At 39.9% G+C, this 17,035-nt stretch overlaps 1 protein-coding gene across 2 annotated transcripts in view; it reads right to left on the reverse strand.

Moving 5' to 3' along the window:
• LOC107377333 (NACHT and WD repeat domain-containing protein 2) overlaps positions 1-17,035 on the reverse strand; it is an 86,977-nt gene that overhangs the window by 43,389 nt on the left and 26,553 nt on the right. For both annotated transcript variants that reach the window (XM_015946860.3, XM_015946861.3), the window contains exon 3: positions 12,523-12,611. In XM_015946860.3, coding sequence (XP_015802346.3) covers positions 12,523-12,611 — 89 coding nt within the window. The remainder of the gene's footprint in view (positions 1-12,522; positions 12,612-17,035) is intronic.

Here is a 17,035-nt window from a genome sequence, read left to right on the forward strand (position 1 = left end):
GTAACTTTCTGGTGAAGGACAAATTGTTTTGACACCAGCAGCAGAAAGATGAGTAGTGAAAGTGTGGGATCAAAACGACACTTTGACTGATTAAATTAAGCCGCGTGTCTAATCCTCCCCCCACCAGATGACTCTAACTATTAAAAAAGGGGGGAAAGTCTCCCACTTAGTGGTGTGCTCTCTCGATAAACATCCCTCATGCTGGCTTGTTGTGAAAACCTCATTGCTCAACACATCCGTCAAACTTTATCAGTGTCACTCATCTACTCCTAACGTGTGTGTGTGTGGGTGGGTGTGTGGGTGTATAAGGGGGGTGATGGGCCTTGTGTTGACAAGTACCGGAGAGAAGACGAATGACGTGAGATGAGAGCCCCCGATTGCGGAAGGTTGCAGCAGGTGATTGGGAGGATGCACAATAATTAAAAGCTAAATGAAGACATTAGTCATTCCTTTTCGCAGCGTGCATGTGGAGGGGATTTTCTGATTACATTTGCCCTCTCACCTGCTGTGCTTCACCCAAGTACGAAGGGATGAAGGAGAAATGGGAGAAAGGACACAGATTTGGTTAAGGGACGTTGATGTTAGCAGGGGTGTGTAGATGAAGCTACGAGAGAAAGTTCGAAGACTCCTGGGGGACTGGATGTGTCTCTTGGATCTTATTTTGTCCCTCACGTCAGCCTACTTTGCCGCTCTTCTCCACTACAGTAGTGGGGGGGTGCCATTGCTTGCATAAGAGTTGAAGCAGCTTCCACTAAGCTGCTTTTCAACGCCCTTGCAAAGTGTTTGCTTATGGCAGGTGAAGTGTAGGAGAAGCTTTCAAATATACATGAATCACCTCTAATTTACTGAATGTTAAGACTGTTAGACGAAGGGATTGGGTCAAAGGTGCAGTGGGAGAGAGGGCATGAATTCAGTCGGGAGGAAAGTGGCGGGAAAAACTCTCCACAGCATAAAAAAACAAGGATTAAAAAATAACATTAATGCCTTAAGCTCACCGCTGCGGGTAGATTTATTAGGAACATGTGGTAAGTATTTAGGAATAGATTAGATTTTTAGAGTGACTTGACATGCAGAATCTCTTAAGGGAGTAAATAACAAATCTCTCCTGCTCTGGTCGTCCTTGGCGTGGATTTAATTAGTTTAGGTTCATCCATCTGATGTGGCTCTCTTTCTTTACATTTTTAAATCACAATTATCTATTTTTGCTCATTTCAAATATATTTTTAATCATTTTCTAAATTCTTTTTTATATTTAACCTTTTTTGTTTTTGTGAAGCGCCTCGTGATTTTTATCTCGAGAGGCGCTATAGAAATGATCTTTCTTCTTCTTCACTACACTGGACTGCATAAACAACACCACTAAGCTTCTGTCTGAGTGTGTTGTGCTTAAAGTTCACCAAAATGTTGTGTTTGTAGAAAAATCTTCTTAGTATCTCTGAGACTTTTGGAACGAGGGTGCTTTTGCGCCTGTTGTCCTTTCTTTGCTATTTTCTGCCGATACCGGTGTCGGTACAGGATCTGCTCGGGTGCAAGATCGTCTCGGGGTCCTTCGACTGCTGATGATGTCGAAGTACGGCAAACCCACTTGGACAAAATACACTATACATCTATACTGTTGGAAATAATTTAGCAGTTTCGTTATTAAAATAATGTTTCTTAAGACGTAAGTTTGTGTTTATAATGGTATTTGTAAAATAAAACACTATATTTTATTCATAATGTTGAACTCCTCTTTGAGCACATCCCTTGAAGGATCATAGGTATTAGCAACACCTGTGAAATTGTATTTGCAGGAAAGAAGTGTGTCCCGTTTATTGAAGTATTTTGTGTTTAGAGTTTTTGACGTCTTGTCCATGTGTAGTTCAGTTACGCTCATAGCTGCTAGCCAAAACTCTGGAGTTAAACGATTTCTGGCTTTACTAAAATACCTGTCTGTACTTATTTGATTGATGGTAGTTTTACTTTCTATTAGACTCCAAATGCAATCATTTGGCACGTTTCTAATTCATAATTTGTAAGAATGTAATCAGTGATATTAGCATCAGCATTTCTATGGGTTTTTCCATGTATATTAGCATTGCGCTAACCACTCGCTGCCAAATTGCAGCCTTTGCGATTAGAAAATCTCCTTTTGTCACATTGCAATGTAATTGCACATGCAGTTAATCGTTCAGCCCTAATATACATGCAGCTCTATGCTAAAAGTGTATTTTCAAAGAGGTAATGATGGATTTCTTTGTAAAAGTTGTCCATCTTTCCAATAGAAAAATTTGCCTGGACCAACGAAACGTGATAACAACGTAACGTGATTACGTAACTTCCGTAAGGTTCATGTTCAGCCAATCAACTACTCTGACGTCATCGGCAGTCGAAGGACCCCGAGCCGATCTTGCCCCCGAGCAGATCCTGTACCGACACCGGCACTGCTGCCATGTGATTGGCTGACTGATTAGCTATTTGTGTTAACAAGCAATTTAACATGTTTAAAAATATACACTGCTCATAAATCACTCACCATCAAACAGGAAATGACTTTAAATGCCACAAGTAAAGTCCAACCAGACCAACATGCCTCATACTAGAAGAACATTTCTTGTTATGCTTAGATGTGTGAAAAATTGAACTCTGTTCAAAAGCAGAGTACCTACGTTTTATAAAGCAAGCTGCGTTTTGGTGGTGCTTTGGCGTTCACACCAGATGGAGGCATGCGAGAAGCTAAAAGAGAGAACGCACAGCTTGGGAACTCCTCAAAGCAAAGATCAAGCTCTGATGCAAGAGTCCAATTCATCGACAACATAAACAAAAAGATTAATTCAAGCGAGCCGATTAAATGAGCACTGCGGTAAATTTAAATAATGCAGCAACTGGAAGGCTGAAAACGACAAATCACATAAGTTTCTGCATCTCGTTAGAGTAATGTCCACTGCTGCTACAGCGCAGTTAGCTGAGGCTCGGATGGCAACCCTAAACTATAATAAAGAACATTTAGTTAAATTGCTCTTCCTGCAGCCGATCATGATGTACAGCAGTTCTACAATGAATCAGCTCGAGCAATAAGAAACATTTTCACCTTCAAGCCACCCATTCAATGTGAAAATATCTCTAGACACCAGTGGGATATCTTGATAATAAAAATGCTCTAGAAGCTGTCCATCCTGAGGCAAACAGGACCTGGCATGTTAACCAAACACAAACTGACAGCCTCCCGCCATTATTTTCTACCTGGAGAAACGTTGAGAGCAAAAATATCATTTGGTTAAAATCACTACTTCTGAGTGACTTAAGTGCAGGCTGCAGAGCAGGAAGGAGTCTCTTAGTCAGATTGGCCGCCGGGTGGAAGGAGGCTGAGCTGATCTGAAAACACTTGAGGGCAAGAAGTGTAGGAGCGTTTGTGTAGGTGTTACCTGAAGGCAAATGCAAAACAAACACAATTTATGTTTAAACTTATCGAGATTTCTGAGAAAATCAACTTCATTCTGCCCCAAAACAAAGATTTCTGCTCATTGTGTTCTGCTTTAATAACAATTTACACAAATATGCCTTCCTGTTAAAGCTGGCTACTGATAAATCCACTGATGTCTGTGTAATGAGACATCGTCTTCACCAAATGAATGGTTCTCTGTCGGGTCATCAATAAAGACGGTGCAACGGAAGCCTCGGATGTGTTTCTTATTTGACTTTCGATTATCTCGGTTGATTGTCAGCGCCATTCTTGGTGGAAGCAGATGGTATTTTTATTATAAAGAGCAAAAACAGAAAATATCAGTGAATGGAGATGGTGGCCTGCTGCCAATGAGTGAAAGCAACAGACGGGGAGAAAAATGAGACAGAAATATGAAATGCAGGTAAACAGATGGTGGAGTGACAAATGATATTTATGTGTTAGTTTGAGTTTATTTGAAGAGTAGAATAAAACATGCTTTAAGTAACAACTCATAAAGGAAAAAAAACTACTTTTGATTTTAAGTGGGTGGAATCAAGCCTAAGTGACAGCCTTTAGAGTGCATCAAGGAGGCTTTGTTTAAATTGAAGTGGCACGTAAAAGCCATGTGACTGGCAGCTGCTGAATGGGCTTGCACAGCTGTGGTCCGAATATGTTGCACCAGGTGTGAGTTAGCAAGCAAAACAGAGAACTGACAGTACTGTTGAGCTCCTGTCCGCTGAAGGGAGTGATTGTATTCTATGATGATTTACAGGTTTAAAACCTTGGTTTTACCTTTGGTACCATCAGGAAGAGAAATGACATTTCCATGGTAAAAACTGAACGTATTCTAGGTCAGTAATACTGCAGAGAAGTCTTGCCCTCACAAGAAATCAATAAAGTGAGTTTTTCTGCTGTTGGCAAATATCAGCTCATACAATGTGAAACTTGACTGTAAGATTAGGATTAATACTTTAGACAAAAACATCCCAAAGAAACCTAAAACTTGGTCCTAATTGTTAGATTTTTGGTGGACCGGAAAATTCTTTTGATATCGCAGTCCTCACTGGAAGGAGCACAACGAAAGCTATGATCAAAGGAGAAGTCCACATTAAATCTAAATCAAGGGCTTCCCCAAATCAGACTCAATCAACTCTGCAACTTTTCTAAAAGCTGTTATCCAACTTGCTCTGATGCTGGATTAGATTGGATTTGCTTCAAGCCAAGAACTCAGGAAAATGTCTTCGAGCCGATTGCTAAAGTTGAACTGACTGAAATCTTCTCGGGTGCCATTTCTAACCCAATCACCTAAGGCCGGGTTCGCACAGACGGATCATGCTGATTTCAAAACACATCAATAACTAAGTTATCGTGTGTTTTGTCCCCAAAGGCTTTTGCATATCCGTAATGCTTCCTCCCGTGATGAAATATCTACTTTGCAATATTGCAAGTTGTCATGCTTTCTTGTAAAATGTAGCAAAATTTGCGAGCGTCTGTGCCGCTTAGACGCCATGTTTCCTGTTTGCATAAGATATGCAACGTGCGCGGTTTCGTCATTCACGCCGACTAGAATTGATAAGGGAAATCGTTTGCAAAACTTCTCAACAATAACCGGTTTTCGATTCCCAACCCTAGCGTTAATAAATACCCCAAAATGCCATTGTTAAAAGCCAATTGCTAAGACAACAAATAAACCTGAACGGTCACCAACCAACAAGCGGTCATGGTGGAAACAGACAGTAATCAGTGTAATTTGACACTGCAAATAACAGCTCACAATGTCTGTGTTGTGTCAATAAAACACTGTTTTCTCCTGAAATTTGAACTCAGCATGTGTCTCACTATTAACTCGACTGGTGGTAATTTGATCAGACTCTAATAAGCGAGGATTTTAACACATATTCTCACGATGCCAATTTATGACTGAATGCATGTGAAAAGATGATTGGTTTGATAGGCTGAAGACTGGACCACAGCCATGAAATCCACTAACTAGTGTCCTGCTAGGGAAAGCAGATGGTTGGAGATTACTAATAGCCAAAGTAATGATAAACCAACCAACACAACATGTTTGATTTTTAACACAGCTGTTCATCATTTAGTTATCTCTGATGTATGTTTAAACAATGAGAAGGCTTCCGAACTGATTCAACAGAAAAAAGGGCAAGGATACACAGGAGTAAAAATGGTTAAAAAGGGATCGGGAAGCCTCATCCCCTGGTGAGCTGTGTGCTGACTGAATGAGGACGCAGTCCTCAGCCCCTGGGCTGGATTTCCGTCCAGTTCCCCCTTCTGTGCTCCATCTCCCACGATCCTTCTCCATCCTGTTAAGGGAATGCTCCAAATGGAAACTGAGTCAAATTATGAGAGACCAGGGAGAATAGAGCTTCGGCTACTTGGCATATGTGTATCAGTGTCTGTCAGCCTATGTGTGTGTGTGCGTGTGTTAAGTGTGTGAGACACAAAGGCTGGACTGTGTGTAAATAACGAATTAGAGACAAAAATTTGGTTCAGCTGGGTGAAAGAGTCGGCACAACGTGGACATCATATTGGATTTCACGGTGGAAACGATGCATGGGCCAAAGAAAGGTGATTCCAGATGAGTCTCCAATCGAGAGGGTGAAGATGAGGCGTAGAGGAGGAGAATGAAGAGCAATCCAAGTGAGTCATAGCATTAACTTCCCGGTCTCATGCATAATCATTTCAGCTCACGCTTCATCACAGCGAGCTGAATCACCAGACGGACACGTGGCCAGAGAGACCTCTGTTTTCCTCTTAATCACACAGTCACATTCAGCTGTGTGTGGCTGTGCCGCTGGTGAACGCAGAAGGAACATTAGCAGGCGACTGTGGGATTTTACGCTCCCAAACAAAATGACGTCAAAGGAACCCCTTAAATGGATAGGTGGTGTTTTAGGGTAGAGTTAGAGTTCCATGGGGTAGTTTACAGTCAGAGTGAATAGAGAATAAGAGGGAAATTTCCATGAAGAAGTCTAATTGGGTGGTAAAACAAAGTTATTTTCTCTGAAAGCCAAAGATGTTCATGAAGACGCTTTATTCTTCTTGTGAGGAGCAGGGCTGACTGTGCATGCATCAATCTGTGTTTGATCTTTTCTGTCTCTCATCTGAAGATTCTCCTCTACTACTCTGCACTGCAGCCATGCCTAAACTGTCCCATTCTGACTTTTGTCGTTTCCTTTTGGTTTACGTTAGGGTTGTCACGGTAACCGGTGTAGCAGTAAACCTCGGTAAAAAAAGTTGACAATAATAATAACCGTCTTGTTTTTAAAAAAAAAATTATCTCAGTGGATTACCGTGGCTGCAGTGTAGGCGCGGTGACCCTTACCAGCCACCGTATCATCTGCTGAAGTTGCCGGAGGCACATGCGAGCTTTGTTGTTTACAACCAAAATGTTCTTGAAGCTAAAGCTGATGGCCAAAGGAGGAGACGGCAGCGCTCAGGACATTTATCATCCCTCAAAGAAGACAAAGTGGGAAGTATGGGCATCTTTTGGATATTTGAAGAATGCCGAGGGACAGTTGATAGAAGACGGCTATCCTGTTTGCAGCACGTGCAGAAAAAGTGTCTGTGAACGGCAGCAACGCTTCAAATCTCATGACACATCTGCGTGACCATCACCCACAACTCTACAGTCAACGCAAGGCAAGCTAGCGTTAGCGCTTTAGCTAAAATGTGTGATGCGAGGATTTGGGTTGAGGGAGAATGCAACGAGTCGCTATATAAAGCAGCCGCAGCGCAGCTACCTGCATATAAACCGTGTCGCGGACACCCCCATGTTGAAATGACGCCATGCATTACGGGGCTCCCAGGGGCAGATAAGAGTTGGTCTCTCTCCGAGAATAATTATGAATTTAACAATGATTACTGCCTGATGACATTTTCCCACATCTGCAAAGCTCACTGGAAGGACACAAACCGAGGACAATATTTTCCTGATATAGGGTTTATTACTCAAGTAAGGGTAAAAAAAAAATCTGATTAGAAGGCTACTTGAGTACTGAGTATCATCTGATCTAATATTTTTAAAATGATGACATCAAACAGACAAAAAATAAGAAGTTATGGGCAAATATTGGTATTTTAAAGACTAAAGGGTATATGTTAACAAATAAACAACATAATTATAAAATAACACATTTTAGGCAAAATTTAGACACAAACTGAGGACAATATTTTCCTGATATACAGGGTTTATTTAGTTGTCTGAAAATGTAACACGTTTAAAAAAAATACCGCGATAATACCGAAAACCGTGGTAGTTTTGGTCACAATAACCGTGAGGTTACATTTTCACACCGTGACAACCCTAGTTTATGTATATAATGAATAATAATTCTAGAGATAATCAATCTATCCTTAGTAAATGGATATATACCACAGGATTTTAAGGTTGCTGTAATCAAACCTTCACTTAAGAAGCCTTCTCTGGATCCAGATGACCCAATGAATTATAGACCAATATCTAACCTTCCATTTTTTATCCAAAGTCCTGGAGAAAATAGTGGCCATCCAAGTATGTGAGCATTTAAACACTAATGATCTGTTTGAGGAATTTCAGTCTGGTTTTAGATAGTATCACAGCACTGAAACTGCATTAGTGAGAGTTACAAATGATATTCTCATGGCCTCAGATAAGAATCTTGTGTCTGTTCTAGTCTTGTTAGATCTCAGTGCTGCCTTTGACACAGTTGATCACAATGTTCTTTTAGAAAGTCTTGAACATGTTGTAGGGATCAAAGGAACAGCACTAGGCTGGTTTAAATCCTACCTGTCTGACAGATTTCATTTTGTAAACGTACCTGACAAATCTTCTTCATACTCCAGGGTTACTTGTGGAGAACCACAGGGTTCAGTGCTTGGAACAATTATTTTTACTATATATATGCTCCCAATTGGTAAAATCATTAGACAGCATGGGATAAACTTTCACTGTTATGCTGACGACACTCAGTTATATTTATCCATTAACCCTGATGAACCTAATCGGTTGGGTAGATTACAGGCTTGTCTTGAGGACATAAAAAATTGGATGACTAAACTTTTTGCTTTTAAATCAAGACAAGACGGAAGTTCTCATCGTTGGACCAGAAATCCAGAAAAGGAAATTGCTTAGTCAATCACCTGACCTGAATGGCATTAAATTGGTATTCGTGAACAAAGTAAGGAACGCTGGTGTTATTTTAAACCAGGACATGTCATTCAAATCCCAGGTTAATCAGGTTTGTAGGATTTCCTTTTTCCACCTTCAGAATATTGCTAAGATGCTGAAAAACTAGTTCATGCATTTATTACATCAAGACTGGATTACTGTGATTCATTACTCTCAGGAAGCCCACAGAATGTAGTTAAAAGTCTTCAACTTGTCCAAAATGCTGCAGCTAGAGTTCTGATGAGAATTAAAAAGAGAGATCATATCTCTCCGGTCTTAGCTTCCCTACATTGTCTACCTGTTTAATTCAGAATAGATTTTAAGATCCTTCTTCTCGCACATAAAGCTCTTAATAATCAAGCTCCATCATACATCAGTGATTTGATGTATATTGTTCCATACGTTCCTAACCGAGCACTTCGCTCCCAGACTGCAGGTTTACTGGTGGTTCCCAGAATATCTAAAATTAGGATGGGAGGCAGATCTTTTAGTTATCAGGCTCCTCTCCTGTGGAACCAGCTCTCAGTCTTAGTCCGTGAGGCAGACACCTTGTCTACTTTTAAGAATAGGCTCAAAACATTTTTATTTGATAGGGCTTATGGTTAAAATCTGATGTTAGCCTAAATCTGGACAAGTGGGGGAGTACAGGGAGATGGAGTGTACAGTCGGTAAAGACGGCTCTCCCTTGCCCTGCCTCCAACATGCCTCCATCTAAAAAGGCTAGGTTATCCAGAGTTATCTCTGTAGTTATGCTGCTATAGGCTTAGACTGCTGGAGGATACACTGACCACTTTTCACACTCTACTACTTTCTTCTACAACCTGCTCTTTAACTGTATTATTTCCTGCAATTTCAGCTATTAACTTTATTTTTTCTCTAAGTGTTTTTCTCCCCAGAAGAAGCTATGGTGATGTTCTGCTGAGCTGTGGTGGCCTCATGGAGGGGGCCATCATCTAGCACACTGCTGCTAACCACTTAAACCTTCTCCCTCTCCTGATAATAACTTTTGCTTTCCTTGACGTTGGAAGTGCTACTGCTAGTTTACCCGTTTAACAATAGATTCACTAGGATAAATACAATAAAGTTTATCTCTCGCCAAATAGAATATTTACTAAGCAATCACAATGTAACCACAGATGTATTGCTTGGTGTGTGTGTGTGTGTGTGTGTGTGTGTGTGTGTGTGTGTGTGTGTGTGTGCTCTGTCTTCTCGATCCCCAGTGAGTCGTGGAGGATGGCTGCTTATACTGAGCCAGGATTCTCTGGAGGTTTCTTCCTGTTAAAAGGGAGTTTTCGTCTCCACTGTCGCTATATGCTTGCTTAGTATGAGGATTGCTGTAAAGTCACTGACACTAGTGACCTGATGCAATTTGCTGGGTTCCTTATATAGGAAACATTATTTCTGATTGGCTTAATGAACTGACCTGTATTGGAATGTTTATTATGTGACGTGCCTTGAGATGACTTTTGTCGTGATTTGGCGCTGTATAAATAACATTGAATTGATTTGAATTAATTCTGATATTTTCAGTTTCGAGTTCACATCCAATGCAAGATTGGGAGTTATTTTTGACATTCTGGTGATTAGTGATCTTATTTGGGTGTTTTTGTTTCCCAAGCCCAGTGGTGTCTTACCCTGATCCTCGAGAGCCACAATTCAATATGTTGTAGTTACATAGGGAGGCTAAGTCACGCCCATCTACTTCCAGACCACGGGTCCCTGGAAGAATGAAAAAATGAATGCAAGTCCGTGGGGCTAAAAACACTATTTTCTAAGTCTGCTTGTTTTGTACAATGGATTTCACACATGATGTGTGTGAATTTTAAAGAAGTATTTTATTACCAAGAAACTGTTTATTTTTGAACAGGAGGAATTGTTATTTTAGGTTTCGTGTGAAAATGAGTCCAGGACTACAAATGCGCTACACGAAAGTGAGGTCGTCAAACCAGACATGGAAAAAACGGAGGGAAAATGGATGTAAGTTCAGCAAACTTCAAATCCTTCTCACAGGAGGAAAGAACCACCATAAATCTGGTTATGTGGTAAGTAGCAGCTATGCTAGGGGAGAGGAGATTATGTGGTGATGTCATATATGCGACGTGCCAATTTCTGGTGTGTAGTCATGCAAATTATGAGCTTTGGCAAGCTGATTAATCTTAAAGTACATGACAGGAATGGTCGGAACACCCATCATTACTTTTCATTTAAATTGCAGTACAACATATGTGCGATCCAGCCAAAGCGGATTAGAAAATAGCCCCGTTGATATGCATTAATTTTTTCATTTTACCCCATGAGACGACCGGAAAGGGAGGGGACTTAGGCTCCTTGTTCCCTCCAAAACATCTCATTCAATGGTTCAATTATTGGTTCAGCAAGTCATCAAGCTCTGCAGATGCCTGTAAATCACCCAGGTGTGTAGATCAAAGGACTCTAAAATGCTTGCTCTGTCCCTGCTGAGTTTTGGTCACTCTTGTTTTTTTTTATCATACCTGCCTGCTGCAGCCTTGGGTTAAACTCCTACTGCGCTAATATATTATTTAGTGGAGTAAAATAAATGCTAACGTTGTTTTTGGAAAGAAACACCTTGAATAGAAAAAGTTGGATTTGATCTTTGAAAAAAATAAATAAATAAATAAAAGAACCACTAAAAACTGATGAAATAGGAACAGGAATGAGTGCCTTGTAATTTGTACTCTGTGGAAAAAAAGCTCTGGTGCGCCTTTCTGCAGACGTAGAAGTCAACTGGAGGAGAAAGTGACATGAGATGGCAGGATTTGGAGTCTTGTTTCCTGATATTTGGACATCTTGCCTCTGATTGGCTTAAAGCAATGTGCTGGAGTAAATAATAATAAAAATAACGTGTTTGTGATATTTTGTCTCTTTTTATCAGTTTTGTTGTTGAGCTAGAGATGTGACACAGTTCAGACCACTGAATCATAGCCATAAATAATCCATATGTTTGATCATTTTACATAAAAATAGAAACTGATAAGAACAACAACAACATGGTAGGATTTTGTGCATCAGTTTTAAGTCATAACCAGCTAACGACTTTTTTTTTATACCCATTTCTGTCTCCTAGTTCACCACTTCCTTGCTTTCTTCCAGCTTGCTGTCGAGCTCCTTCTTCTCTAATTCTGGTAATTGTTGCTCCAGATTTCTTGCAACAAATTTCAACATTTCCTTATGGATCGAATTAAAATACACTATTGTCAGTTCTTGACACTCATTTATGATTTAAATAGGTCACCATTCATCTTCATGAAATGAAATTTTCATTATCAGCATCTCCTTTATGTAAAGTAACGTAATATATTTAGAATGAAAATCACAAAAACAGGAACCGTGCTTGTGCATTTAGGCCGACATTTTCACTGAACACTGAGTGTTTAGCTGCGGTGTGCTCGGAGCCGTTTATGATCCAGAAGTTCTTGGTGTGAACAGACAATTATCCACCGTCGCCCTGCCGATTAGCACGTCACAGAACAATTCAGAGGTTTCCTTCGTCAAAGGCGAAGCTCCTTGAAGCATTCCAGGAACAATCTATGGTGGAGATCTCCCCCTGACTCCAGGGCTCTCCTGGATTTGTTAAATAATCAAACCTCCGATAGCAATCTTTCCGTGTGCGCCCATTTGCAATGCAAATGGCGGTGATCAGTGGACGCCAAAGGGAGGACGCAGCTGTCCTCTAACAACAGCAACGGGAAAGCCCTTGCATGGTGCAGCTTTTTCCATCGCCAGCCTTCACTGATGGGAGTTTTATCTCTGTTAACCTTCTGTGGACCTCTGCATGCAGCTCTAAAGGCCCCTCCCATAATGAAAAAGCTGTTTATAGACTGATGTACACATTGGATTGGAGCTCTGAAAGCAAATGTCTCTGAAGACAACAGATACGACACTGAAAAAAGATCTGACGGTTTCTTTATACCTGGAATTCAATCCCATAGTTCTCCCTGCAGAAGTCTCTCAGTTTGGGGTAGACGTGCTCTTTCAGTGCGTTCCTCTCAGCTTCTGTGTCTGAAACAAAAATTAGAGGAATTTAAGAAGCCTAAATTTTTTTTAACATTTTAGTACAATTATTAACACATGTCAAGCAAAAAAAAGTGAATTTAATTAAATACAGGTGGACGATTGTGATGTATGGTCCACTTTATTCAATCTGATTAAAATCTAACAGCTTTTTTGTTTGGATGTTTTGTTTATACCCTTAGTGAAACATTCTCTTAAAAGTGAGCGTAAAGGATGTATGATATGTTGGTACAGACGTTAAGCGATATGGGGTTTTCTATTGCCGATACCAATGCATTACATAAAGGTCATTGTCAGCTTGAAGTCATTGTGTGCTGTCAATATTTTTAGATGATTTTATGGCTAATCTAGATGTATTTTTAGCCTTAGTTGTTAGCTACATTTTATTAGCTACATTAGATTAATAGTTACATAACTACATTTTGTTGGCTACATTAGCTTATTTGTTTGCTACATTTTGTTAGCTATATTAGCTTATTTGTTGGCTACATTAGCTTGTTTGTTAGTTACATTTTGTTATCTACATTTGTTTATTTGCTAGCTACTTTTTGTTAGCTACAATAGCTAATTAGGTAGCTACATGTTGTTAGCTACATCAGCTTATTTGTTTGCTACATTTTGTTGGCTACATTAGCGTATTTGTTAGCTACATTTTGTTAGCTACATTCGCTTATATGTTAGCTAAATTTGGTTGGCTACATTTGCATATACGTTAGCTACATTTAGTTGGCTACATTTGCTTATATGTTAGCTACATTTGGTTAGCAACATTTGCTTATATGTTGGCTACATTTTGTTAGCTACATTTGCTTATATGTTAACTACATTAGATTATTATATAGCTACATTTTGTTAGCTACAATAGCTTATTTGTTAGCTACATTTAGTTAGCCACATTAACTTATTTGTTAGCTACATTAGCTTATTTGTTAGCTACATTTTCCCACCAATACCAGCTGTGGAGTGTACTGCAGAGTATTAAAATCAAGCATTTAACCAAAGTTAATCAAACAAGTCAATAAGCTGACCAGGCATTAAATATACAATACAGTTTAAAAAAAAGAAATGTCAGCTGACAATAATTTTTTAAAGAATTTACTAAGCAGATGATTTTCAGAAATATAAATATGCATTTACATTTAATTGGGCAGCAGTGCCAGGCTGCCCACATATGTGTCCAACTTTATATATGCTCTACTAAGCAGTTTTTACAAAACAATGCCGTCAATTTACCACAACGCTGTAGGGGCATCAGGGAGCCTTAGGTTGTTTATAAGTGGTCAGACCGTGGCGGTAATGTGGTACAATCGTGGTCTTTTCATAAAAGATTAGGAGATGGTGGCATAGAGGGGGTATGGGGTCAGTCTCTGTGCTGTCGCAGACTTCCGGTTATTTTGGATATTACTTGATTTTCATTAAAATTGAAGCCACGATTGTTACGTGTTTTTAACAAGCTGCTCCTAAAGCGTCTGTCCCTGTGCAGTCTCTGGTGATCTGAGCTTCAAGTCTAACAGAGAGACGCCAAAGGAGCGCTGTGGCGCTCCTATTTGCCATTTCAGCTGATTTTTTTTCAAAAAGCAAAACTTATTGCCCGTGTTTACTTTCATTTTAAATATATCTGCCGGCCGGAGCTAGGCATTAACTCCCCATATCACCATGACACCTCCCTCTGTTGTGCCATGACGCAATAGCCGTTTAGAAGGCAGACCGTTACCGCAATATTACTACCAAGCGAGGCGGAACGAATGCTGCAAAATTCGCGCAACGGCATGTCGACGTGGCGCGTTTATAAGACATACTGTTGCGGTAATATTACGCCGATTTGCCGGCACAGTGTGTCTTGTAAAAAGGGCTCTAGAAAGGTCAGTTGATGCCAACATGTTACAAATGGTAAATATCAGCCCGATATATTGGTTTATCCATATATTGGTATCAATGTCAATGTTGTCCAACATTAGCCATTTTTTAACACATTGATATCAGGCTGATAAGTAAAAGTGGGCTGATATTAGAAACCAATGTTTACAAAGGCAGAACAGTTTGAATGTTACAGATTGGGAACCCACAGCTTGTTGCTGTTGTGTTCCACTTTTCCTTTTGCCTCCTCTTCCTCCCCTTCTCACCGATCTTACTGTAATGTATTTGGACAGGCCTAGTCTCTGTCACTGCCTGTCGCTAACAGGGGGTTGTTTAAAACAGAATATGCCCCACATGGCTGAGAAACCCACACATATGTGCGTGCGAGCAGCATGCCACACGCAGCATGAGCAGAGGGGCCTAGAGACCCACTCTGACGTATCCATCTCCCGTCTATCTTTAGTAAGGCTTTGGGCCGTGACTGAGCACATATCTGCCCGCGGCCATCCCGGCAAAATGTCAAAGCAAAACCAAACGTATGTAATTGTATGCAAATTAAATAACTAGCAGTTGCTGCATCAGCGGCGCTCTCATCTCGTTACATCAGTTTAATAAATGTAGGAGATCTAACCGTGACATGGAGGACAACAGAAATAGCAGCGTTTGTGGGATTTACATGAAACTGGTTTAGGAAGCGCAGAGGGACGAGTTGCACTCTCTCTCTTGCAACATGACCTGACAGACTCAACTGTGTTGTTATTTGTGTTGCGCTGATAACAGTGATATGCCTGTTTCTTCTTTTTATTGTGGGAGGATGATGAGTTATGGCAGCCTGTCATTTGTGTGTGTGTGTGTACACATACCAACATGAAGAAGAACAAAGACCAGATCCCACATTCGCCTGCTTTCTCTGCGTGGCCCTCCTTTCAATTTTTCTGTTTATTTCAAAGTTGTGAAACAATCCATCTTTCAGATTCTTCATGTCGGTTCTCTTTATTCTCCCTCTCAGTTTTAACATTCCTCTCAGCTTCCCTATGCATTTTTGGGCAGTACTGTACAAATAACCATTCACAATCGTCCTTCTTTGCTTTCCTGATTGCAAGTTTTGGTATGTGTCCAAACTTTAAAAACATCTAAAAGTCAGAAAATGACTTATTTTGTTAAAACAGTGTTCCCAAGTCCAACTGGATGTCTTCTGCATCTGCTACCTGTATGTTTGTGAGCCCAGTCGGCTAAAAATATGACTTTCTTTCTGCATCTGTTAGGTTTTGTAGCCTAGAAACCTAGTTAGACAGTTAGACAGTAGCTGAAGCAAAATGATTTTGCTCATCACATCAGTCTAGCCACGCTCCATAGGAATCTCAGCAGTCTTGACCAGTCTGGCGGTGTGCCAATCACAGCACTCTATCGGTTTGGTGGGCGGGATGATGCAACAGAGTGGAACAGCATCAACTTTGGACTATTTAGACCAGAGGTGGACCGATATGTTTTTTTAAGGCCGATGCCGATTTTGAAAGATTTTTGTTGATGATGGCCAATATCTGAAGTTGATTATTAAGGCCGATATATAAACGTTTTAGTAGCACATTGATTGTGAAAGACAACTGAACACTGACTGTGTGCAATATAAATGAAATTAGTCATTAAGTCTCTTAATATTTATTGAACTTCAAATATGAAACAAAGTCAAAATATTTTCAGTGTGCAAACTGTTTCAGAACAATAGAAAAGAAAACAGATTCTAGTTTTTTTTATGTGTTTAAAATAAAGAAAATCACACTTTATCTTCAAGTAAAAAAACAAAATCACAAAGTAAAGCACACTACACAAAGTAAAGCAAACTACCACACTGTAGTAAAATAAAATCTAAACTATACATAAAAAATTGTGCAAACATGAAACACCAAGCTTAAAGGCATATTCCACCCCTAAGTAAAATTTTGTCTGACAAAATTTTACTTAGGGGTGGAATATTCCCTTAGGTGTAAACAATGAAAAAGGCACCTGATTTTACATTTTTTAATCGGCTTTTAAAAATAATTTTGGCTGATAGTTGATATTGAAAAAATTTAATATATCGGACGGTCGGCGTCTAATTTGGATTTTGGATTTTCATTGAGCCAAGAGCAGATAGAGGTACCTAAGTCCTTCATTTAGAAAAAAGATCTATTTGTGTCTTCTTAGACATTGTATGGCAGACTGCCCAGTTGACTGACATCCGTATTCGTGAGTACATCATGCTGTTTGCCAGGTTTAGTTGAGTGAGCAGCAAAAACTGAACTTTGCAAGAAAACAATGGCATTAACCTGAAAAAAGTCAGATAGTTATCTGAAATGTTTGTGATCATTCAGTCTGGGAGAATTTCTGTTTGCTTTTTAGGTGAACTTTTTTCATTTATTTAGTTAGTGAATGGTTGTTTCCTCGAAACTTTTTACCCAGTAGAATACATCATTTAAATTCTTGTATTTATGAGCAGGGAATACATTGCTCTGCCTGCTTTGTCTCCTCTGTGGGTTTTTGGTGACCTCTGCAACCTTTTCAGACATGAATTTATT

Source organism: Nothobranchius furzeri, chromosome 2 (assembly GCF_043380555.1).
Source record: "Nothobranchius furzeri strain GRZ-AD chromosome 2, NfurGRZ-RIMD1, whole genome shotgun sequence".
Lineage (NCBI taxonomy): Eukaryota > Metazoa > Chordata > Actinopteri > Cyprinodontiformes > Nothobranchiidae > Nothobranchius > Nothobranchius furzeri.